The sequence below is a fragment of the Podarcis bocagei genome (assembly GCF_964188305.1).
Source record: "Podarcis bocagei genome assembly, chromosome: 2".
Lineage (NCBI taxonomy): Eukaryota > Metazoa > Chordata > Lepidosauria > Squamata > Lacertidae > Podarcis > Podarcis bocagei.
Window position 1 is genome coordinate 98,062,659 of NC_138126.1, and position 23,145 is coordinate 98,085,803.

The 23,145-nt window shown below is 42.0% G+C and overlaps 2 protein-coding genes across 6 annotated transcripts in view; one reads left to right on the forward strand and one right to left on the reverse strand.

Annotated features, from left to right (window-relative positions):
• The first annotated feature begins 6 nt into the window (after nucleotides 1-6).
• LOC308582187 (ATP-dependent DNA helicase Q5-like) lies at nucleotides 7-15,133 on the forward strand. Its single transcript, XM_081185104.1, has 8 exons — nucleotides 7-52; nucleotides 1,299-1,392; nucleotides 3,303-3,437; nucleotides 9,560-10,182; nucleotides 10,861-10,936; nucleotides 11,722-11,973; nucleotides 12,569-12,641; nucleotides 13,188-15,133. The coding sequence occupies exons 2-8, from the start codon at nucleotides 1,327-1,329 to the stop codon at nucleotides 13,286-13,288; spliced, it is 1,326 nt and encodes a 441-aa protein (XP_081041230.1). The 5' UTR covers nucleotides 7-52; nucleotides 1,299-1,326; the 3' UTR covers nucleotides 13,289-15,133.
• A 331-nt stretch (nucleotides 15,134-15,464) lies between these two features.
• The window catches only part of LOC308582175 (unconventional myosin-XVB-like), a 66,958-nt gene continuing 59,277 nt past the window's right edge, over nucleotides 15,465-23,145 (reverse strand). For all 5 annotated transcript variants that reach the window (XM_081185062.1, XM_081185063.1, XM_081185064.1 and 2 more), the window contains 6 exons: nucleotides 22,100-22,248; nucleotides 20,929-21,050; nucleotides 19,396-19,529; nucleotides 17,977-18,110; nucleotides 16,779-16,919; nucleotides 15,465-15,935 (listed from right to left, as the gene is read on the reverse strand). In XM_081185062.1, the coding sequence (XP_081041188.1) occupies nucleotides 15,876-15,935; nucleotides 16,779-16,919; nucleotides 17,977-18,110; nucleotides 19,396-19,529; nucleotides 20,929-21,050; nucleotides 22,100-22,248 (740 nt within the window). In that variant the 3' untranslated portion in view covers nucleotides 15,465-15,875. The remainder of the gene's footprint in view (nucleotides 15,936-16,778; nucleotides 16,920-17,976; nucleotides 18,111-19,395; nucleotides 19,530-20,928; nucleotides 21,051-22,099; nucleotides 22,249-23,145) is intronic.

The following is a 23,145-nucleotide window of genomic DNA, read 5'->3' on the forward strand; positions in this document are numbered from 1 at the left end:
TGCTGAAAGAAGCACTGAGCAACAACCGGGAAGCAGCTCTAACAAGAGATGGGTAGGAAGTTATTATCTAGTCCAGGAGGAGCCCCATAGATCTCCGTAGGGCAAGCAGTGGGCATTTATGCAAGCCAGGGAATTTATGCAAGCCGGCGCATGGCACTAGGGGCTCATGTGCACATATCGCCCATCCAGCCCTCCCTTCATGAGCTGTGCATGCCTCCTATTCCCTGTAGTGGCTCATGTGCTTTCCATGTGCATACTTGTGCGCATGCAGTGGTAGTGATGGGAAGCAAGGAAAAGAGGGCTCCTGCACATGCAGGCACTGCACCAGTGCTGGATCAAGTTATATACCTTAACCTAATTTTATATGTCACAGCCATTTGGAAAACGCAGTGTTGTGGTTTGAAATGCTTTCTCAGCCACCAGTAATCTTATACTTCAGGTTCCACTGTTTTAACATCTCATTCCCTCTCACTGCTTTTGGGAGCATGAGAAACAGGTGTCTGTTGTTCTGGGGTGGTTTTTTAAAAGAACAATTTTCTATCATTTTATTAGTTGTGTTCTAGTCATGTGTTTCTACAGGGTGAGTCTTTTAAAAGAGGCCCCGTGGAACATGTGTACTCTGTATCCATGGGGCCTCTTTTAAAGGACTCACCCTGTTTATGTTCCAAAGTTGCACTGGGAAAGGTGTTTTTTTCTTTTTTTTTTAAGGGGAGGCTATAAATAACTTCAGGTTTGTGGGGAAACTTGTAGAGCCAGTCGAGCACTTCAAGTTAAATGTCATACTTTAAATTAGAATCCAAAAATGTACTCCTAAGGAAGAAAATATTGTGTACTAAAGCCAAAATAACATTTTAAAAATCATTTCTTGCAATATTTTCTGAATAGGTTGAGGTGGGTGTGCAAATAACAGCTACAACCCTGTTTTTTCTATGAAGCTTGCAATTTTCTTTAGTTCCCGCTAGAGGGTAGTAATATACTGCACAAACGTATTATTTTGAAATCACAGAGGAGGTTGTGATACTTCACTGATAGCGGTAGAAATACCTTCATAATAGGGTAAAAGTAATCCAGAGGGGGGAAATATGCTCTTAGACCCCTGTCTTCTGCCCTGCCTCCCAACTGCCCACAAAAACACCACATTAACCATAAGTTTCCACCAATATTTCTGCACCGAGATTTTAATTGTTAGTGCTCCAGCCTTTCTTCCATAGTAACGGACCTGACAGGTGTTGGAGAACTTCCTCTGTTATTGGAGAAATATGTCCCACTGCAATTGATCAAACTGTCTTGTGTTTCAGCTCTGATGTTCTAGTACATGCTGTGGAAATGGAGTATGAAGCTTTCCAGGCCAGTAAAATGGCAAACCTGTACAAGGCGACTGTTTTAAAGAAGGTAAGAAATAGTTGGTAGTTTTAAGGGGCTTCATTTGATCTCCCTGATGTGTTGGTTTCTCAAATATGCTAGAGAAAGTGGCTAGGTATTTTGTGTGTGTGTACTATGGAGAAAACACTGCTTACTCCATCTTTTCCCATTGCTGTCTTAGAAGAGGGTGTTTGGGCAGACCCTTAATTTCTGCAGGCTGGAACTCAACTCAAGCAAAGCTCAGATGCGTAGTTTGGAGAATATGCCAATAGTTTTGACAATACATCATTCTGAAAGCATTTTGTTTGTTTTTTAATGAGCAGTGGGTTTGAAACTACAGTGGTGCCTCGCAAGACGAAATTAATCCGTTCCGCGAGTCTCTTCGTCTAGCGGTTTTTTCGTCTTGCGAAGCAACCCTATTAGCGGCTTAGCGGATTAGCGCTATTAGCGGTTTAGCGGCTATTAAAGGCTTAGCGGCTTAGCTGCTAAAAGGCTATTAAAGGCTTAGTGGCTTAGAAAAAGGGGGGGAAAGCGAAAAAAAATCTCAAGACTCGCAAGACATTTTCGTCTTGCGAAGCAAGCCCATAGGGAAATTCGTCCTGCGAAGCGCATTGAAAAACGGAAAACCCTTTCGTCTAGCGGGTTTTCCGTCTTGCGAGGCATTCGTCTTGCGGGGCACCACTGTATACAGTTCTGCAGGCTTCATGTAATTCTGTGTTGCTTGTCGAGAAATACAAATGGGCTCTAATTCATGGCCTGCTTTCCACTGATGGTGGTAATTCTAAACCATGTGAGTTATTGTCTTGACCTTCCAGGTGTATAAATCCATACTTTGAGTGGCTTTAAGCATTACAGAAAAGTGCATTGCTCCAGCTGCCTAATATACAATCACTTCTGCCTTGTCTTGGCAGTGCTCAGCTAACATCTGCAGCAGCTTTTTGTACACCGCTTAGAGATATCAAAAAATATATTAAGCAGTATAGAAATTACTGTACTTTTCCATGTATGAGACTAGGTTTGTGTTTTTTTTAGTAAAAAATAATGTTAAAAAGGGGGGTAGTCTTATAAATGGGGGCAATCTGCCCCCATTTTCTTAATTTTGAGTCCCCCAAAATAGGGGGGGTGTTATACACGGGGGCGTGTTATACACGGAAAAATACGGTAAACAATCAGTCAACTTAGTGCCAGAGTGAGGATCTGGTTCTGGCAGCCTGGCTCTTCCATTCCCTCCACCTCAACAAAGTCAACAAACTTTGGCTGCAGCTCATGCTTAGTGCAGAGAGAGCTTAACTAGAGCCCCAGTTTGGATCAAACACTAAGCCAAACTTTGGCTTAGCTTAGTGCAGCAGTGAAAAGGACCAGGAAGGAACAAAGCGGCTGCCAGCTCCTCTCTGGGAAATTGCACAAAACAAATAAAATACTGTGAAAATCTCTGAAACAAGAAGTAATCAACTAGAAATATTATCTTGTGGAAATCACCTAAATAATAAAAATAAAAAAACTTAAGGAAAAAAATTAGAAAAACCTGAAATAGAACAAAGCCTTAACGGGATGCCGGCTACAAACCTTGTTTCACACTACTCAGTTTCCTCAGAAGGAAATAGAAAAATCATAAACTTTAAATTTCCAAAATTCAAACAAGGGTAGAACCCCAAAAATTCTGACGTATTATAATCCTGGCTCGACCAAGTAGCTGAAGTAAATAAACAATAGCAACCCTAATTGAAGTTCATCCAAGCTTGAATGTTACAAGAATGGAGCCTATGCTGTATTAAGGCATTACTGGTCACTTAGAGAATTAAGGGTGGTGCGAATTCCGCATTAATTAGTTTGGACAAGAAGAGCAGAATTTGTGAACCCTGTCCTTGCTTTGTGTTGCAAAAAATGCTATACATAAGAGAGCTTATCAAGACAACTTTCCCCTTTCTTGTTACATAAAGGTAACCGAAATTAACAAGGCTTCCAAAGATGGGGAGCTGTATTCCACCCTTGGAGTCAATGGCAGTTCCAAGTTGAAGACTGAACCAGTGGCAACAGCTGATGATGGCTTCATCCCCGCATCCAAGGTGAATACGGTAAGTGCAAATAGGCACTATTAGAACCTTAAATAGCATTCTCTCTCTCTCTCTCCCTCTATATATATATATTAAAGTGATTTTGCAGCAGCCACCTGTGTCCTGGTGCCTATGAGGTTTCCATTTTCATAATTTCTTTTTATGTGGGCTTCCAGCAGTCTTCTTTTTCCTGTCCCATTGCTTTTAATTTTTTCTTTTTTTTTTTTTTTTAATAAATTTTTATTGGTTTTACAACATTTTTAAGAAAAACAAACAAACACAAAAAATGACAAACATACACGAATAGTTTCAAAGATATTTTCATAAACCTCTTTTCTTGGACTTCCCCATACCCCCCCTCTCTGCATCCCAATGTACATATTTGAACTAGCAACTCCCAATTGTTACTTTCTAATCTCTGTCATCTTAGTCCTCTTTTATTGTCTAACCTTGTATCCCTGTACCCTATTGCTTCTGGCAACCACAACATTTTAACATTCATTCAGTTTATAGTAGTCCTTAAGATAGCTTTTAAATTTTTTCCAATCTTCTTCCACCGTCTCTTTTCGTTGGTCACGGATTCTGCCTGTCATCTCAGCCAATGTCATATAGTCCATCACTTTCATCTGCCATTCTTCCAGAGTAGGTAAATCTTGTGTCTTCCAATACTTTGCGATGAGTATTCTTGCTGCTGTTGTGGCATACATAAAGAAATTTCTATCTTTCTTTGTCACCAATTGGCCGACAATGCCCAAGAGAAAGGCCTCTGGTTTTTTAGGAAATGTACATTTAAGTACCTTTTTCATTTCATTATAGATCATTTCCCAGAAGGCCTTTATCTTCGGGCATGTCCACCAAAGGTGATAGAAAGTACCTTCAGTCTCTTTACACTTCCAACATTTATTATCGGGCAAATGGTAGATTTTTGCCAGTTTGACTGGGGTCATGTACCACCTGTAAACCATTTTCATAATGTTTTCCTTTAAGGCATTACATGCCGTAAATTTGATACCGGTGTTCCATAACCATTCCCAGTCATCTGACATAATGTTGTGTCCAACATCCTGCGCCCACTTAATCATAGCCGATTTAACTGTTTCATCCTGTGTGTTCCATTTCAACAGCAAGTTATACATTCTAGATAAATTCTTAGTATTGGGTTCTAACAATTCGGTCTCTAGTTTTGATTTCTCCACCTGGAAACCGATTTTCCTATCCTGTTTAAAAAATTCCATTATTTGGCGATATTGAAACCAATTTTCTACTTTGTGCTTCAATTTCTCCTGACTTTGTAGTTTAAACTTGTCTCCATCCTGTTCTAAGATTTCCCAATACTTCGGCCATCCGACCTCCATATTGAGTTTCTTCACTGCTTTAGCCTCCACTGGTGACACCCATCTAGGGGTTTTATTTTCCAATAGGTCTTTATATCTTATCCAAACATTAAATAATGCTTTTCTAACAATGTGATTTTTAAAAGTACTGTTAACTTTGTCATACCAAAGATATGCATGCCAACCAAAAGCATTATTGAAACCTTCCAGATCCAAGATGTCCGTGTTCTCGAGGAGCATCCATTCTTTCAGCCAGCAAAAAGCTGCTGCCTCATAGTACAATTTTAGGTCCGGCAGGGCAAAACCCCCTCTTTCTTTAGCGTCCGTCAGTATTTTGAATTTAATTCGGGGCTTTTTGCCCTGCCAGACAAATTTCGAAATGTCTTTGTGCCACCTCTTAAAACATTCCATCTTGTCAAGAATCTGCAAGGTCTGAAACAAAAATAACATTCTAGGCAATACATTCATTTTAATTACTGCAATTCGGCCTAACATTGACAGTTTCAGATTTGACCATATTTCTAAATCTTTTTTAATTTCTGACCAACATTTTTCATAATTGTCCTTATACAAATTGACATTCTTAGGTGTTAAATAAACCCCTAGGTATTTCACCTTCTTGACCACTGTCAAACCTGTTCCCTCCTGAAATTTCTCCTTTTCCATATCTGTTAGGTTTTTCCCTAAAACTTTAGTTTTTTGCTTATTCAACTTAAATCCAGCTACCTGGCCAAATTGTTGTATTATTTCTAAGACCCTTTTCGTACTAGTGTTTGGCTCTTGCAAAGTCAATACTAGGTCATCTGCATACGCTCTTAACTTATAATGTTTAGCTCCGACCTGCACACCTTTGACCTGCTGGTCATTTCTTATCATATTCAGCAACACCTCCAGAACCGAGATGAAAAGTAATGGGGAAATTGGGCACCCCTGTCGTGTTCCTTTTTCTATCTTAAGTTCCTCAGTCACAACATTATTTACAATCAGTTTAGCTTTTTGTTCAGAATATATTGCAGCCATACCATTCTCAAAACCCTGGCCTACCCCCATCCCATGAAGATTCTTCCTCATAAAACTCCAAGAGATGTTATCAAAGGCTTTCTCCGCATCCACAAAGATCAATACTGCTTTAGTGTTTATATTCACCTCCAGCTTTTCCAAGATGTCTATTACATTCCTTACATTATCTGCTAGGTGTCTTTTAGGGAGAAAGCCTGCTTGGTCTTTATGAATCTTCTCCATCAAAGCTCTTTTAAATCTTTTTGCCAAAATGTCTGCAAAAATTTTGTAATCCACATTAAGGAGTGATATTGGGCGGTAGTTCTTGAGTTGGGTCTTTTCAGTCTCTGACTTTGGTATGAGTGAAATATATGCCTCTTTCCACGATTCAGGTGCCCTTTTTCCCTCAAGAATCTCATTACAAACTTCTCTTAGTGGTTGAATCAGCCATTCCTTCAGCGATTTGTAGTATCTAGAAGTCAGTCCATCTGGTCCCGGAGATTTGCCCAGTTGCATATTCTGAATGGCAGCCTCTATCTCTTGTTCTGAGATTCTCTGGTTCAAGTCCATCTTACTTTGCTGAGAGATATTTTGTAATCCATATCTTCCAAGGAATTTGTCTATATCTTCTTCATTTTGCGGGCCTTGGGTGTAGAGTTTTTTGAAGTAACTTAAAAAGCAATTTCTAATTTCATTGGGTTTAGATATGTTCTTTCCATCCACCTCTAGGCTTGTAACTGTATTTAGTTTCTGCCTTTTCTTCAATTGCCATGCCAAAAGTTTGCCACATTTATTTGCTGATTCAAAAGTCTTTTGCTTCATTTGCTTTATCTTCCATTCAATCTCTTGGTTCATCAATTCCATATATTGAGTTTGATATAACTTGATCTCTCTTAAAATGTCCTGAGACTTTGGTTTTGTTCTTAATTTCCTCTCTCCTTCCTTTATCATTTCCAATATCTTCTCTTTTTTCTCATTTTGTTTTTTCCTCTTTATTGAATTTTGTTGAATCAAAAATCCTCTCATAACCGCTTTACTTGCGTCCCAGATCACTCTTTTCTCCACGTCGGTCCTCAAATTTATTTCAAAATAGTCTTTTAGGGTCTTTTGGGCCTTCGTGAGAATCTCCTTATCTCGAAAGAGGGTGTCATTCATTCTCCATCTAAATTGACCAGTTATTGTGGGTTTCATCTCCATCTTCACGGCGTTATGGTCGGAGCAAGTTTTTGGGCAGATTTCCACTTTCTTAATCTTTGGAGCCAGTCCACTAGTAACCCAGATTTGGTCAATTCTGGTCCAGGTCATCATTGCTTGGGAGAAAAAGGTTCCCTCTCTCTCCAGAGGGTTCCTTGTTCTCCAAATGTCTATCAAGTCCATGTTTTCTGTCATTTCGAAAAAAGTCTTAGGGAGTCTCCCTTCTTTAGTGACTGTTAGTCTTTGTGCCTTGTCCATATTAGTGGAGACCACGCCATTCATGTCTCCCATGATTATCATATTGTAATCCAGATAGTCCGTCAAAGTTTCATGAAGTCTCTTAAAGAAGTCAGATTTGCCTTCATTTGGTGCATAAATTCCAACAACTAGAAATTTTTCTCCTTGTACTTGTATCTCCACAGCCAGATATCTCCCTTGTTCATCTTTGAATATCATTTTTGGAGCCCATTTCTCCTTCACATATATTACCACTCCTCTCTTCTTAACTTTGTCTGATGAAATAAATTCTTGTCCTAGCCTTTTATTTGTGAGTAATCTCCTGTGGGCTCTGGTTATGTGAGTTTCTTGTAAACATATCAAGTCCAGTTGTTCTCTGTTCAAAATATGAAATACTTGTCTTCTCTTCAAAGGCCCATTCAGTCCATTACAATTCCAACTAAGGAATTGCAAAGCCATCTTGTTATTTTCTTAAGGCTCCTCCAACAGCTCCAAGTTGTTGCTCTTCTTCTGATGGTGGTGGTTTTTGTCCAAACGAGAGATTCAGGATATCCAGTGCTCTCCTCTGTTCTGCAAGTACGTCCACAGTCCCCTTCTGTAGGTCCTCCTGGTATCTTGCCAAAAATTTGTCTTTATCTTGAATTGTCTTTATTTTCACTTTCTTTGCCTTGTAGTCAAATGACAGTCCTTGTGGGAACTCCCACCTGAAGCGGATAGAATTTTTCTTTAACAAAAGAACCAAGTCCTTGTAGAAGTTTCTTAAATCCAAAATGTATTTTGGTATGTCTTTAAAGATCTGTACAGCTGAATTTCCAATTTGCAAGGCCTTTTCAAAGTGTAGTCCTAAAATTTTATCTCTTTCCTCCTTAGATCTGAGTGTGATCAAACAATCTCTCGGTGTCTTTCTATCTTGCTTTTTACCCAGTCTAAAGGCAGTTGTGATTTTGAATTCGTCTTCCTCAAGGTCCCAGCAATCCGCAAACTCCCGTGTCAAATATTCCACAAGGTTGTCTTTTTCATTCTCCGGAATCAGTCTTAATTTTAAGTTCCTCTCTTTCCTCTGTAACTCCCACAAGGCCAAAGTTGCATCATGCTCATAGACCTTCTTGGCAAGTGGCTCTAATTTCTCCTGCGTCTCTCCAGCAGTGGCTTTGGCCTCTTCGGCAATTTGACGCGTGGTGGCGTTCTCCTTGACCAGTTTGTTTATAGATTCTGTATTCTGGTTTAATCTTGTTGATATTTCTGTTAATTTTTGTGTGTTCTCTGAAGTCTGTTTTGTCAGAGACTCCAGAGTCTGGTTTATCTTAAGCAAAGCTTCTGTCACAGCTTCCATAGAAGCGGCTGCTCCTTTGTCTTGTCCTGTTGTTCCAGCTAATCCGGCTGTTGCGCCTGAGATTGAGCCTCTTTTCTTTGCTTGTTGCAGCTGCAACTGTTGTTGTTGTTGTTGTTGCTTGATCTTGGCTCTTGTAACTATCTCTTCTTGTGGTCCACTCATGTCAAGGTCAATTCCCACGGGATTTATTCTCCCTTGGAAAATTCCACTGTCTTAGGCCGTGCCGGACTTTACTTTATCCTCTAGAGGGAGCAAATCAAAATGGCCATAGAAGGAAGTTTCCAAATACAAGAACAAAGGAGACAGTCCAAGATGTAAAAAAAAAGGAGATTAACACAGTCAAAGTCAATGTTGCTAAAGTCTTATAACTTCCAATTGCCACAGTTGCCCAGTATACTGTTTATACTGTTTCTTCTTATAATATACAAAAGTCAGGCACTGTGGAAACTTTGTATCAAAGTGTCACTTCACAGGGAAAAGTCAGATCAGTGTACTAAAAAGGCAGACCGTTTCAAACTTTCAAATAGATGAGATAGCAGAGGTTTTTTCCTCCAAATAAATCATGCAGTTGTTAGTCAAATTCACCTCCCCTCTGCCCTGCTTGCTAGAGGGGAGATCAAGGGTCTAAATGTCCGGTTTATATGATCAAAGAGCAGGTCTAAACGGATGCAAGTTTAGAGTTCCGTTGCTTTCACTTTCATGCAGTCGGGGGGAGGCAGACTTCCTTTGTTTAAATCTCCCCGTTTTTAGCCCAATTTCTGAAATTTAAAGGGTCCCGATTGTTTTCCAGCTCTTACTCACGGGAATTCAGTCCAAATTTTCTTTTCAGGAAGGAATTGCTTTTAATTTTTTCTCTATGGAAAACATTAAGGTGTGAGGTGGTCTTTGAGTTTAAGGCGCATCTACAGTTTGCAGTCAAATGCTCTGCCACTGAGCTATACCCCCTCTACAGTTTGCCTGGACTAGGATTTGATTTCCAAGACAGAAGGCAGATAGGCAAAAACTAGCCCTCTAGCTACCTCTCATCTCATTTCTTTCTAATGTAGTTCAAACCCAAGAGGGTGGGGATTGGATTTCGGAAGTCATCTGATGTATTCCAATCTGCTTCAGAAGTTCTGGCTGCCAAGGGAGATGATGGAGTTAAGCCTCTGAAGGAGGACATTAACCAGAAGGGAAGCCACCACTGTGACCCTGAGCCTATGGACATTAATGGCACACTTGAGAGACAGGCAAAAGTGGCTGAAGAAGTTTGCCAAAATGCCGAGGAGGTTCCTGAGAAGAAGGGGCAGCAAAACACCCCTGATGCTATAGCCTGCTTGGGAGTTAGTCCCACCAAGAAGGGCAAACCCAGTAAGAAACAGCTGCTGTTGGCAGAAGCAGCTAGGAAAGACTCTCAGAAGATATCGAAATTCTTCTCCGTCCCCAAAGCAGGGTCCTTGGCAGAAGAGAACAACTGCTACCATGATGAACTACCTCACTTTCCTTCCCAAAGAACATGTGACGAGAAAGCAGAATCTCAGGAAACTGAAATGGTCTCCAAAGAAGAACAAGCTAGCACATCCCATGTAGAAGAGGAAGAATCAGAAAAAGCAGGAGAAGGTCTGACCCTTAGAATTCCTAGCTCAGGAACAGAATCCTCATGTTCAGGATCAACCTTTGGAAAACCGAGGTGAGGGGTATATTTCCTTGTTGTTGCTCTTCCCTAGCCTCCTAACTGATACCCACCCAATTCCCAATTGGTAGAAGGTTAGAAGAAAAGTGATTATTCATAGCTGTTCCTTCACAATTGTATTTAAGACTCAGGCTGAAGGCAGCCGTTGAATTGACATACCTCTGATCTGGCAAAGGCTTTTAGAACAGAAGCAAAGGTGTCTGGGCTGTAAATCAGGAGGATGGTTAGAACTGAGTTTGGAGTTGCAGAAGCAGGCCTGAGTTGGGCATTCCATGGGTGTTAACTATCTGTAACTAATTTCCACAATAATAATAATAATGCTATTTGAGTAAAATCTTTCTAAACAGCAAATGGATGATAAGTATGCTTGGATTGCTTAAATTCACAGAATTCTCAGCTGAATCAGTCCTTAAAATATATTTCAAATATTTATTAGGCTGTGCTTTTAAAATTCAGGTGGTTACAGATGTTTTGTGGATGGCATCTGTGTCTGTTGCAGGAGCTGCTAATAGAACTTGTCAGTTTTAAAAATCAGGGCCCCAACTCTATTTTTTTATTTCCGTAGCTCACTTGTTGAAAACCACATGTCAAGACTGTTGTTTTTACTGCTTCCTTTGAATACCATAAATACACCATCCTTGAACAAAGTATCTGATTGTTCCTATCCCCCCGCAGAGTTAAGCCTTTCATTGAAGATGGAATGACAAACAGTTGTCGAAACCATAATGGAAAGAGACCAGGGTCAGCTGAGGTGATACTTCATTACTATTATTAAATCCCCTTCTCTCTCTCTTGCATAGGAGCACACACAAAAACATCCCTGAGATACAGGCGAAGCATGCTTTGCAGGAACTTATGGTGGGAAAGCTCACTCAGACCTTAGGATGGGACTAAGGTGTGGCCATTGGAATATGCATGCATGGTTAATATTACTGGGGTAGCAGGAAGAGTGGTCCCCATTTGGCATGTGTTGGGCAAATCCCAGGAGGCCAGACATGTTTGTTTGTTGTAAAAGAAACTGATTTACTTTGTTGTAAAGAATGTTGTGTCAACTTAAAGACTAACAAATATATTGTGGCATCAGATTTTGTGAGCTGGAGGCATTAGATGAATGAAGTGGTCACCTACATTCCACGTATTAAGAGATGAAAGGTTTTTTGTTTTTTTAATGAGATGAAAAGACTATGCAGAAGCCTATTTATACACAGAACACAAAGGGGGGAAAAGATTCAATCAGCAAGGGTGTGACCTGCTCCCAACTATGTGGGCCACTGGTAATCAATAGGCATAGCAAGATCAGTGACACAAAAATACCTGAAGAGGGACATTTACTTTCTTAAGTGAGCTAGCCACACACTGTTTCTTGAAGGTTTAAAGTATTGGGAAAGGATCTTTACCCCGTCCCTTGACATTAGGAAGGCACAAAGAAATAGAAGTCAGGAAACTCTGGTAGATTGCTGGCAGAGGCTTATGCGTTCCCTGTTTCTCACAACATTCCTTTCATGAGTATTTGTTCCTCTCTTGTTCTCTCTCAAGGATCTGGGAAGCCCTTCTGGAAAGAGGCTACGGATGATGACCAAGTCTTCCATCACATTGCAATCAGAGGGGAAAGCTGATGGGCTGATGAAAAAGAAAGTCACATTTGATCCCAATTTGTCGCAGGTTGATAAAGAAGGAACAACCAGAATCATCCAGCCAACTACAAAGGCATTGTCACTTAAGGAAACGGCAGATATTGTTGTAAAATACTTGACCCCTTTCTACAAAGGTGGCAAATTTGCTTCCAAGGTTGGTTATGAGCCATGTTGCTTTTTCCTCCTCTTGAAGGGGTGCCTAGTAGTGTTGTCTGTCCTATCTAACTGGCAGCATGGAGAGACCATTTCCACTGTATTGGCCAGTGTCTTGGGTCCCTTTTAGGGTGAGGGTAAACCATGTCTGGAAAGAGCAGGGTATATTACCCTTTCCTATAGCCAATGTTCAGTGAGCTAGATAGACAACATCAGAAAAAAATACTGGTGGGACAACAGCACTCTTCTTCTGTGTTTGTTTTTAAATCGTGTGTGATGGTAATGAGAGCTTAAATACTTACATTGTGACTTTGTTCCTTAGGAACTTCTTGCAGATCAACAAGTTTCACTTATACAAGACACTGGTGTTTTTCTATTTCTAAGTGATTAGTTCATTAGGTCAGATACGTGTCCTGGGTGCTGCACAACTGGAAGATGCTAGGTCCTACCATGTTGGTCTCGGCACCTAGTCGTTAGAATATGGGAAACGTTATAGGAGTACCAAGATGTCCCAGAGAGTACACAAAAGCAATCATATGTCAGTGAGGGTGAGAACCCTGTTATGCTCATTCTGTTTCTTCATCCCTAATTGGCAGGATTTGTTTAAAGGGTTTGCCCGGCACCTCTCTCACTTACTGGCTGCAGACAAGAGTCCTCTCCGTAAGACAGGTGAGTTATCAGGTGATGGCTGGGGAGGAATGTCTAGTGCCTTGTATCAGTAGATACTGGATCTAACACCAGTACAAAATGATCAGGCAGCCAGCTGTGTATGGTGGGTGGGGGGGGGGGTAGGGTAAAATAATCTAATATGTGTAATTGAAGAAAATATTTGAAATATGCAAGTGGTGTATCTAAGGTATAGGAATTGGAAGGTGTATGTGGAATGTTATAAGACTGGTGTCAGCACATAGTTTTCATTCCTTAGCATCTCCTCGGTGTTTCGGTGGTAGATCATTTCATTCTCCCCGAGTCCCCTATTCTTTAAACAGCATTTGCCACTGGAATATTTTCATGGTTCAGAGCATTTGTGCAAATGTGCACGAGAGAGATGTAGTATCAAACTAACCTAATTTTGCTTGTGTGTTATTGGGAAGGGAGGTTTATGCAGATTCTTTTCTTCATAGATGGCTTGGAGACAAAGTTAAATGATACTATAGTTAACAGTGGTGAACAAGGTTGGGCATCAGTGTATTGTGTGTTACTTTCTGTTTGTAGTAAAGGAAGAAGCACAGAGACTGATCAAGGAATTTTTCAAAACCCGTGACAAGTGTGAAAATGAGACAGACTGGCAGGAGCTAACCAGCTTGGAAACATGACACCTGAAAGGCACTGGTTTTCTCTGCTTCCTGTGGCTGCTGGACCCCAAGCACTTAAAGGAATCATCGTAGCTATGGGAGTGGGGTGGTGGTGGACCCAGTTAAGCACTGGCCTGGGGGAAAGGCCTTTGAGATGTTATCCTAGCTAGGTAAAGTCTGTTGTGCAGATGAAGTCACCAATTTTAAGTTACAAGGCTGCCCTGTGATACAGTCAACTTTGCTTGTTTTAGACATACCACGAGACTGTAATTGATTCTTTTGCTGACTAGGAATCTTGCTGCTACCCAAGATTTCCCGCCTCAACCCCCAGTCCGTTACTATGTTTTTTTAATTAGCAGCAGCAACATCACTCAGAGTTGTCATGGAATACATTTGCTTTGAAGAAGGCTTTCTCGTTTTGATACAGTGGGAGGAAGTCTGGCAGAGCTGCTTTGCCCAGGTCCCTTTTGATTTGTGTTGTTTGTGCTGAAAAGTGTCTCCTTGCACTAGAGTTATTATTTTTTAAACTGTGCATATTGCAATAAGAATGAGAAGTGCTGCCAGGGACAACTCTCTCTGTCAGAAAGTAAATTTAGGGCCTAACTAAAGGTTGCATGAAATCAATCTACAGTATAATAAAATCCAGAAAGCTACCTCTTTAAACAGAGCAGCTGCTATGGGAAGCGGGTGATTTTGTAACACCAGCAGGGCAGGGGAGGTTATTGGTGCCAGTTCCTGTCAGCTGTGTTATCCCAAATGACTCCACTCTCACATGAGGTTGTGAAATACATGTTTGCCAACTTCTATGCTCCCCATGGCCATCAGAGTTGTGTTACATACAAATGCATGTAACATGTAGTCAGACACTAATACAATTTTATTTTTCAGGAGAGAACAGTCTTCTTCAAGGCTTGAGGGCATGTCCTTGCTTACATAAGTTGAAGAGTTTTATATTTTGTGAAACCTCAGGAATAAATAGAGGCCATGGGGCAACCCTTCCCTCCCCGCCAAATTCTATTTGGTGGTTACTAGTGTTTATATTCTGTTTTTTGTTTGCAGTAAACAGTTGTATCCAGGATCACCTCCTTCTGATGAAAAGGCTAATACGTATTTCAGGAAAGTTGTTGCCATTGCAATGTATAATTGCATTTTTCTTTGTGCATATGGAATAAGTCTAAAGAAATCAGAGACCTTTGCAAATAGCTTATTACTGACATGTGATTCCAGGTAGGTTCACATTAGGGCTCCTTCACAAGCTCTGTGATGACAGGTGCGTTTGATGCACGGTAAGGAGTCCTGGACATTTGCACCTGCAGAAAACATGAGTGTGTTGCATGTGCAGAACTATGTTTTTCAGGTGTGTATGCAAAATACTTTACAGGTTGAGATGTAGCCATTTGTATTAGCCACTTTGTATTGTCCATCAGGATGTTAAAAGAACCAGCCTTCCAAATATCACAGTTGACTGGGCAGAGGTGAGTCTGCACAGCAGAGTCTTTGGTATGAGGGCTGTGCAAGTATTCACTTAAAGCCATATTGCTGCATTGTGCCTCTCATGTCATCTTATCAGACTACTGTGACAAAATTGCCCAGGGGTTTTAGCAGGAAGATGCTGCTTTATTTATGTATAGTTCAAGTTCGGCATAGACTGTAGATTCCCTGCTGGGATTATGGTTTTTTACAATTGTATTTTCTTCTTCTGTGCCTTAGGGAAGCATTAACCTTTTCCTTTAGTGGAAACTCCCTAGACAAAGGTGGGCCTGGCAGAGGGACCCCCTTCTTAATAGCTTGCACTTGGGAGCTAGGGGTTTGTTACTTTAAAAGGTTCATGGTGAGCTGCTAATAAAAGGAATGTTAAAGAGCTTACACTGCTTAATCTCATTATTTTTACCACTGGAAATCACACACAGGGGCCAGGGCAGTAGCTCATATAGAAAGGAAGGATCTTCCTGCCCACCTTGGGAGAGGAAGAAGCAGCCGAGATAACATCACCCAGCCCCATACTGCTCTGGCTCTCGTAAGAAAGAGTGGTAGGGGGGTTGATCAGCTGAGAGGCAAGCTTCCTGGCCTCCTCCCACAGCTGCTCAAGCCCCTCCCCCTCCAGTTTGCATAAGGAATATTTGTACTGATGCTGCTCAGAGCACATATATGAACCACAATTAAACAAGCATCAAGGAGAGTCACGACAGCCATTGAGGACAGTAAAGGTAGAATGCCTGTGCTTTAATAATACCTGAACATCTAGGTGGTGCAAATTTGTCAGCGCCAGTAACGGTGAAAGTCAGCAATGCTTTGGGTAAACCTGGATCTGCTTTGAGCAAAACAAACTGTAAATACCCGTGTCCTTCCTTGAACTTCATTACACGTAATAAGAAGCATGTCTAGAACTGTGAAGCCAGTTTTGCTCTCTAGTAACTGAAAGGCTAAACGTGTGGTTTTTTAAAAAAAATGCATCTGAATAAAGAGGGAAAATCTGCAGTGAGGTTGGGCTTAGGAGGCAGAGCAAGAACCAAGTTAACAGTGCTTACTTCAGATGCTTGTGATGAACTGAATTTCCATGAAGCTTTATGATTTCAGAGTTAAAAAAAAAAGACATTTCTGCCACTCACTAAGCCTCAGATTCGGTTTCTTCTAGGATGATGGCAGTCGTGTGGTACAATGCTTTAGCCTGTCAAGATAGAAACTTCAATGAAACAAAAGTCCCTCATCTGCCATCTCTACTTCCTTCCCCCTCATTTTGAGAAATCGTTTCATTTTGTGCTTGCACCTCTACTTTCCAAAAGGAAGCCCACACCAACTAAAAAAATAATTTTAAGTGAGACCCAGATGGAGCCTTCGTTTACTAGAGCTTAGTGTTCCTTGTGCCAGTATTTTTTTAAAAAAACAAAAACAAAATCCAGTAGTCAAAAGCCTTGTAGTTAACTTGTTTTCCCATATGGCGGTCTTTCTCCTGCTTCAAAAGCAACGCTGTCCTGTGGTTCAGCTACACAGGTTGGCAGTAGCACCTCCAGGGAACCATGTGCAGGAACAGTGGGTTTAGTTCCAGATAAAGGACTCCTCACTATGCTCTTTTCCTGCAGGCCAGAGATGTACCCTCTCCCCAAGCATACAGCATGAAAGGGGATGCTGCAGAACAGGCTTCCTGCCTTTAATCCCATGAGTTGCTGCCTTCTAGCAGCAGAACATACCTCTTTGTAGCATACCAGTCAGTGCCTTGGGGTAGCTAGAAATTCACTTGATTTTAACCTCTAGAAATAAGTTCTGCTAAGAGCCCTGAATGACTGGTTGTAGAAAGAGCAGGCTTCTATTATGGTGTCTTGCACTAGGGGAATGCCACAAACCAGAAATAAGACTAATTTAAGGCCGTAGAATACTGCTAAACCCTAGTAAGATTCAGATCTCCCAACTGTGCTGTGTCTGTTTTTGTAAACTTGGTTACGGCCCAAAATGTGGAAAGCTAAAAATTACATCTGGATCTTTTAACTTAAGAGGCAACGACCAGGGATATTACCTGCTTCAATTCAAACCAAATCGTTTTGGGATCTGCTGCTGAGCCGTAGTTAATTTCCAGGCCAGGAAGCCCAGATTCATTCATGGGGCGCAAAGTCCGCATCCTCTGTATCGTCGCCAGTGGAATGAGGCTGTGAAGGTTCTGGGTGAAGGGAGGGAAACTGCCGTTAGGACATGTATATTGCAGTGGAGGATCAAAAGCACCGCATGACTATTAAGAACACCTTCTGGATCAGGTCAGTGACTCATCTCATGGCAGCGTCCTGTTCTCATACGTAGCCAATCATATGAGAAGTTAATTCCTGTTATTTTGTCCACACGAGCTTTCGCAGAATTTAATGCATGTTTCAAATTGCCTTTTAGGAGTCCTAATTCAACAGCAGTCCTCTGAACTGAGCAAATATTCATAGCAGAGTCTCCCTCCCCCTGAAACTGCCTTTTCAGGGACATTCTTTTCTCAAAATGTAAATCACTCTATACACCCATTTCATGATATTCCATAATGCAGCTGCAGGAATAGTAAAAAAAAGAAGAAGAACTTGAAAATTTTGTGGAAATTACTCTGTTCCATCATTCTCCACAATTATTCTTTATTGAAATTATTGTAAGTACTGTTAAAATAATAAGGTTAATTCAGATTCTGTACGAAGCCTGCCAAAGCACACTTGGGTAACACTCACTGTGGGTAGCTATGACATTTACATGCTGATTACTATATTCAGCCCAATCACATGGAAACTCACTGATTTGTTTAAAAACGAGGATTATTGTGACATCTTGAAAGCTGAAGAAGTTAAAGAAGCTTTCATGGACCAGAGCCCACGTTATGAGATACATAAAGGGTTCTTACTGTTAAGTTTATGAAACAGATGAACATTTCAGAAAAGTTAAACTAGATACAACTGTATGAATTTTCTTTTTTTGTGTGCAGACCCAGGAAGCAAAGGGCTATGCTCCCTTATTTTGAGGCCCCAACCCATGTTGGTCCACCACACTTGTGATTTATAGTTGAAACCAATGTGAGTTTTCCTCTTAATGCATTAATGCCTCCCTGAACCAGGTAAGGATAGCAGATGGGGGGCGGGAGGGGTGAGGATTAAAGTCCCCAGCATGGTCCTGATCTGGATTAGGCACCCTGCACTTGCTACTTACTCTAAAGTAAGCTGCTAATACTCCAGGGATTTCTACTAAAGCCATACCTGGGTCTTCCCATTCACTACAACGATCTGTTCCTCATTCACTCCTACAAAGCAAGGCGTGGGGATCCCAAGTGTACTGATCTTCTCCACAGTGTAAACGTTGTAGCCAAAAAGTGGCAGCTGGATCACGTGCTCTGGGACAAGAGAAGGAAGCGGTCATGATGTCAAACCCCACAGGCCAAGCCAAACCACTGTATTGCTGCTGCTGACTATTTCTAGTAGCAGTGGGGTTGCCCCATCTCCTGAAAATAACATGGCTAAAAGGCAAGACTATTGTGCCGTGCCTGGTATTCCCAAGGCTGCCACAGCCAGAGGGCACAACTACCCTGGCATATCCAAAAACTACAGAAGCAGTGATTTGTCACATTATTGATAATGCAGTACAGTTCTACAGTCACACACAGTGGCTTATATCCAATATAGAACACAAGTCCCTTGTTCTGTTAGCATAGGATTTAGCTCCCACCCCACCCCATCTCTTCTGGGGAAGGTACGGGACGAAAATACCATTGCGCAAGGGTAAATCTAATGGGATGAATGCATTGGATGCCACCTATTTTCAGTATTTGGAAGTTATAGTGCAGCTGAGGCAGCAAAAAAGGCTGTTTGCAAAGTGTCGACAGCGGGGACCACATTTCTACATTCATCTGGAAGGATCCAGCAGATGGTGATCATGGTTTTGAAGGATTGGGCATTCTTTGTAGATAAGAGATGCTTTTCGTGTTGGGTTTTGCTGACACCAAGAGTCCCGCTACATAAAAACGTGAACATTTTGCATTCACATTTTGCCTACCCTACAGACCAGTGTCCTGATCAGAATTATTGTGTGTTTCAAAAAAGGCTATTGATGGGACCAGAAGAGTGATAATCCACAGATTTACAAAAATATCCTTAGAATTACTTGAACAGTAATAAAGGAGAACTAAGAACAAGCTGTGACCATCCTCCTATAGGAACCTAGAGGTGATCTTGCTGTACTAAAGGAAAAGGAAAAGTCACAGGCACGAAGACATACTATAAATAAATGCCTCAATCCATTTTACCGCTATAATTTGTAGATGCTTGCCCTTAAGAGAAAGCACGTTTTGCAACATGTGTGCATTTCCCCTCAAGTAATCTACATGTACATAAAAGAAAAAAGCCAGACTCAGGGAAGATCTCACTGAAAGTCAAGCACTGGGTAACGTGGGAATCAGTAACGTACTTCATAACAATTAGGTTGAAGAATGAAATAAGATAACCCCATGTAAATTGCCCTGAGTTCTTTGGAGAATGCAAAATAAACATGTCAGTATGCTCCTGGATTCCATGCCTTGATGTTAGGGAGGAATACCATGTGGCAACAGGAAACTGGCAGAAAGTTTGGGATTACAGAATAAGATCATACCAGCTCCAACCGTATTGCCCACTTGAACTTACCAATGAAACTGATTTTTGCCTCCTGTCGCTCAAGTTGGTTCGTGGTTTTCAGCTGATAGGTGACAGAATTTTGAACAATCACTGGGTTGATGAGGCGTGCAACGTCATCAGGGATGTAACTTACTAGTTCCTCTCTATTTAGGTGATCAGAAAATAAAGGTATGGTTAGGACGCATAGCTGTGCTCCATGGAAAGAAATATTTGAACAACAATTCAAGAATACTACTACTTCCTCTTCCCCTCAGGCTGGGTTTAGTAGAAAGAACTCTGCTGCCACAGGGCCCAAGTAAGAAATATGCTTACCTTGGTTCTCGAACAGCTTAGTTGTTGAAGAAATCAGCTCCCGAACAGCGAAAACCCGGAAGTGTTCCAGTTTTCAAACGTTTTCTGGAAGCTGAACATCCAATGCAGCTTCCGCTTGAGTGCAGGAAGTTCCTGCAGCCAATTGGAAGCTGCGCCTTGGTTTTTAAACTTTCGGGAGTCGAACTGACTTCTGGAACGGATTACGTTCGAGAACCAATGTACCTCTGTACTCAGATTGTGTGAATGGTGCCTTCATTTAACGTTCAGTAGATTAATTAGAGGATGTGAGAGGAAATAAACTAGTAAGCGGGACCTCTTGCATCATTTCTCTCACCCCCAAGGTATATGGATCATGTAAATCAAGAATGGTGAACCTGCAGCCATCCAGATATTGCTAGTCTAAAATTCCTATCACCCCTCAGCTCTGGCCATACTGACTGGGACCGATGGGATCTGGTGCTTCAATATCTGGAAGGCCACTTGTTCGCCACCCCTGAAGTAAACCATAATGGGGCTGAAATTTAGCATGCAAAAGTGGGTAAGAGTACAGAATCGTCCACAACCTATAGTGAGTGACAGAACCTAGTCCCCTTATCACCAGGGCTGGCCCAAGATATTTCGCCACTTAAGGCAAAACAGAGAATGGTGTCCCTCCGCCATCACTGTCCTTCCTGCCTCCGCCGCCTGAGGCAACTGGAAGGGTGGGGGAAAAGGAGGCTAGAGAGGATCAGGTGGCAATAGTGGATCCACTCTTCCCAGGCAATGGCCACGAGCTACAAGCACAGGAGGTGGCAAACAGCACATTCCTCAGGCATCTGGGTTCTAGCTGTCCCCAGCCAGCCGCCTGAGGCTAATGGGCAGACTGGCCCTGTTACCACTTTCTTGGAACAGTTACCATTAGCAAACAAGTATGAGAGACATTTTACCTGCTCTGTCTCTAAACAACATTGGCTAAACCCCCAAAATGGCAGGGAGGAGTCAAGTAGCTCTTCTGAGCGTGTGGACTATGCACATGCTCTGAGGAAGACAAGAAGAACTGCTGGGGGGAGGGGGATGTGAATAATGAGGATCAGGCCAGGGCCCTCGTCTTGCCTATATTAAGGATGGTTGGACTTTGTGAATACATCTTCACCCTCCCTGAGTCTTCTTGACACACGTAGGGAAATGTCTCTGCCAAGCATCAGGTTCTGGCCTACACAAACCACCCAAGGCTACGAACAGGAGACTTACATGGAAGGGACTGATCCAGCTCCCTTGGCCCAGTGCTGGAGCAGAGACAAGGCACACACCAGCTTCTCTAGCTCCCTGGTGTGTGGCAGCAGCAGCTTCCCTTTCATATAATTCTGCAGCACCTAGGAACAACCAACAAGAGTGTTGGAGATTCATTCCCCGTGTCTGCAGTCACGGGATTGTTGTCTATCACATGACGGTGTATGTTTTCATTCCACAGTGTGGGAAGTGATGGAGACAGGATGTTTGTGTTACTGTGTTCTGTAAAGTGGGACTATTGTCCTTTGTTCTCTCTCTGTGCTGTCTGATGAGAAAGAGGATGGAGCCAAGTCAGAATGCTCTGAGTGTATTATATGTAAATAAACTTAGATTAGCCAAAATGCTGTGCTACTGAAGTCTGTTACGCAAACTGCGAATACTCTGCGGATCCCTAAGCGTGCTAATGCCTTTTGGTATCAGTCACTGTGATGTTCAGGCAGAAGAAAGCTTTTGAAGCTCCTGAACGACCGACCAGGAGGGAGAGAACATGCCAGTCGGGCATGTGTCTCTACCAGGTTCCTACACGAGAGTAGGATGCTCCTAACAAAGAGAGCATTGCATTGTACTTCACTCTTTGCCTACAATCCCTTGAGCAGGAACCAGCAGGGAAGCATTTTGCTGGTTGAACAACACAGTCCTATTAATGGTTATGTAACTCTAGATATTCAGCAAATTCTGGCAGCTGATGCCCTGAAAGTGTCCCAAACATCAAGCTAGGTCACAGCAAATTTAGCCTAATGGGAACAAGATGTCACCATACGCTCACAGGCAATGTGTGCGGCATCTTCAGAGGAATCCCCAGCCTTTTGCAAAGGGTTCCTTCAGACATCCTTTCTATTGTGCATTCATTGTGATTTCTGCTCATAATGGCATTGGAACGGTCATCTGCAGTTCTGATTTCAGCACTGTTTGTGCCTTCAAAAAATTCTGGGCAGACATGCAGCTTTGTTTGCCATTGAAATCCTGTAACTATGTATTTGTTTATAAAATTTACAGAATTTTACATAAATTTTACAGATTGCAGAAAAAACTCAAAGCGGTTTACAAAAAAAAGATAACATTACCACTAAAAGATTTACAACTGTAATTTAAAACGCACAGAAGGAAGAAAGGCGACTCTCCTTAAGCTTACCTGGTTGAAGTGAAGGTTAATATACATGTCATTCTCAAAGTGCAAGGGCGTCCTCCAGGTGATCCTGCAGAACTCCAGCTCTACCGAACTTCCCTCAAGCAAATAATCATGGATGTACTCAGTCTGGCGCAAGGGACGTACAATCTTACCTGCATGGCAAAACAAGAGACACAACCCTGCTCACCTGAACATCACCCCCACTTCTAAGTAAAGCAGAGAGAGCAGGATGTGGCGCTTCAAGTCATCCTCTCCCCCATCAAATCAAAGGCACCTTATTCCCCAGGATTCAGCCCTAACGGCACCGTGTTGCACATTCCTGCACAAGGCGATTTCATGTGAAACGTACTGGTCAACAACGGCTACTACATCTCATTCATACAATCTGCACCTATGTCTCCATCTGTCCCCATTAGAACCTTGAAGGTTTTGGTGGTGTTTTTAAGATGAAAATAAAAGATCTAAATTCACTCTCATTTAGTGGTGCCATCATAGGAAGGATCTGGAAGCCCTCCATCAGTACAGCCTCAATAAGCCACCCCTTACCTTGGGCCAGCTACGCAGTCTGAGAAGTAATTCACACTGCCTCTCCCTCTGCATTCTGGCATTCCTGGGCTGGTGGGCACTTGATGGTCTTAGGAGGGATGCGAGTCCACCCAGGTCATGCTAGTCAACAAACTACCCACGGAAATATCCCCATCTTGTCTTGATTAGGGTGCCATTTACTCATCTACCCTGCTCCTGCTGTTGGGCAGTCATCTTTAGTACATTTCATCATACAGTGGTGCCTCGCAAGACGAAATTAATCTGTTCCGCGAGTCTCTTCGTCTTGCGGTTTTTTCGTCTTGCGAAGCACGGCTATTAGCGGCTTAGCGGCTTTAAGAAAAAGGAAACAAACTCGCAAGAACTCGCAAGACGTTTCGTCTTGCGAAGCAAGCCCATAGGGAAATTCGTCTTGCGGAACGACTCAAAAAACGGAAAACGCTTTCGTCTTGCGCGTTTTTCATCTTGCGAGGCATTCGTCTTGCGAGGTACCACTGTATAAGAAA

Excerpts from the sequence above, each read along its gene's own strand:
- LOC308582187 (XM_081185104.1), top strand. The coding sequence starts at position 1,327 with ATGGAGTATGAAGCTTTCCAGGCCAGTAAAATGGCAAACCTGTACAAG. Across the intron at positions 1,393-3,302 it reads AGGCGACTGTTTTAAAGAAG|GTAACCGAAATTAACAAGGC; the intron begins GTAAGAAATAGT and ends TGTTACATAAAG. Across the intron at positions 11,974-12,568 it reads GTGGCAAATTTGCTTCCAAG|GATTTGTTTAAAGGGTTTGC; the intron begins GTTGGTTATGAG and ends CCTAATTGGCAG.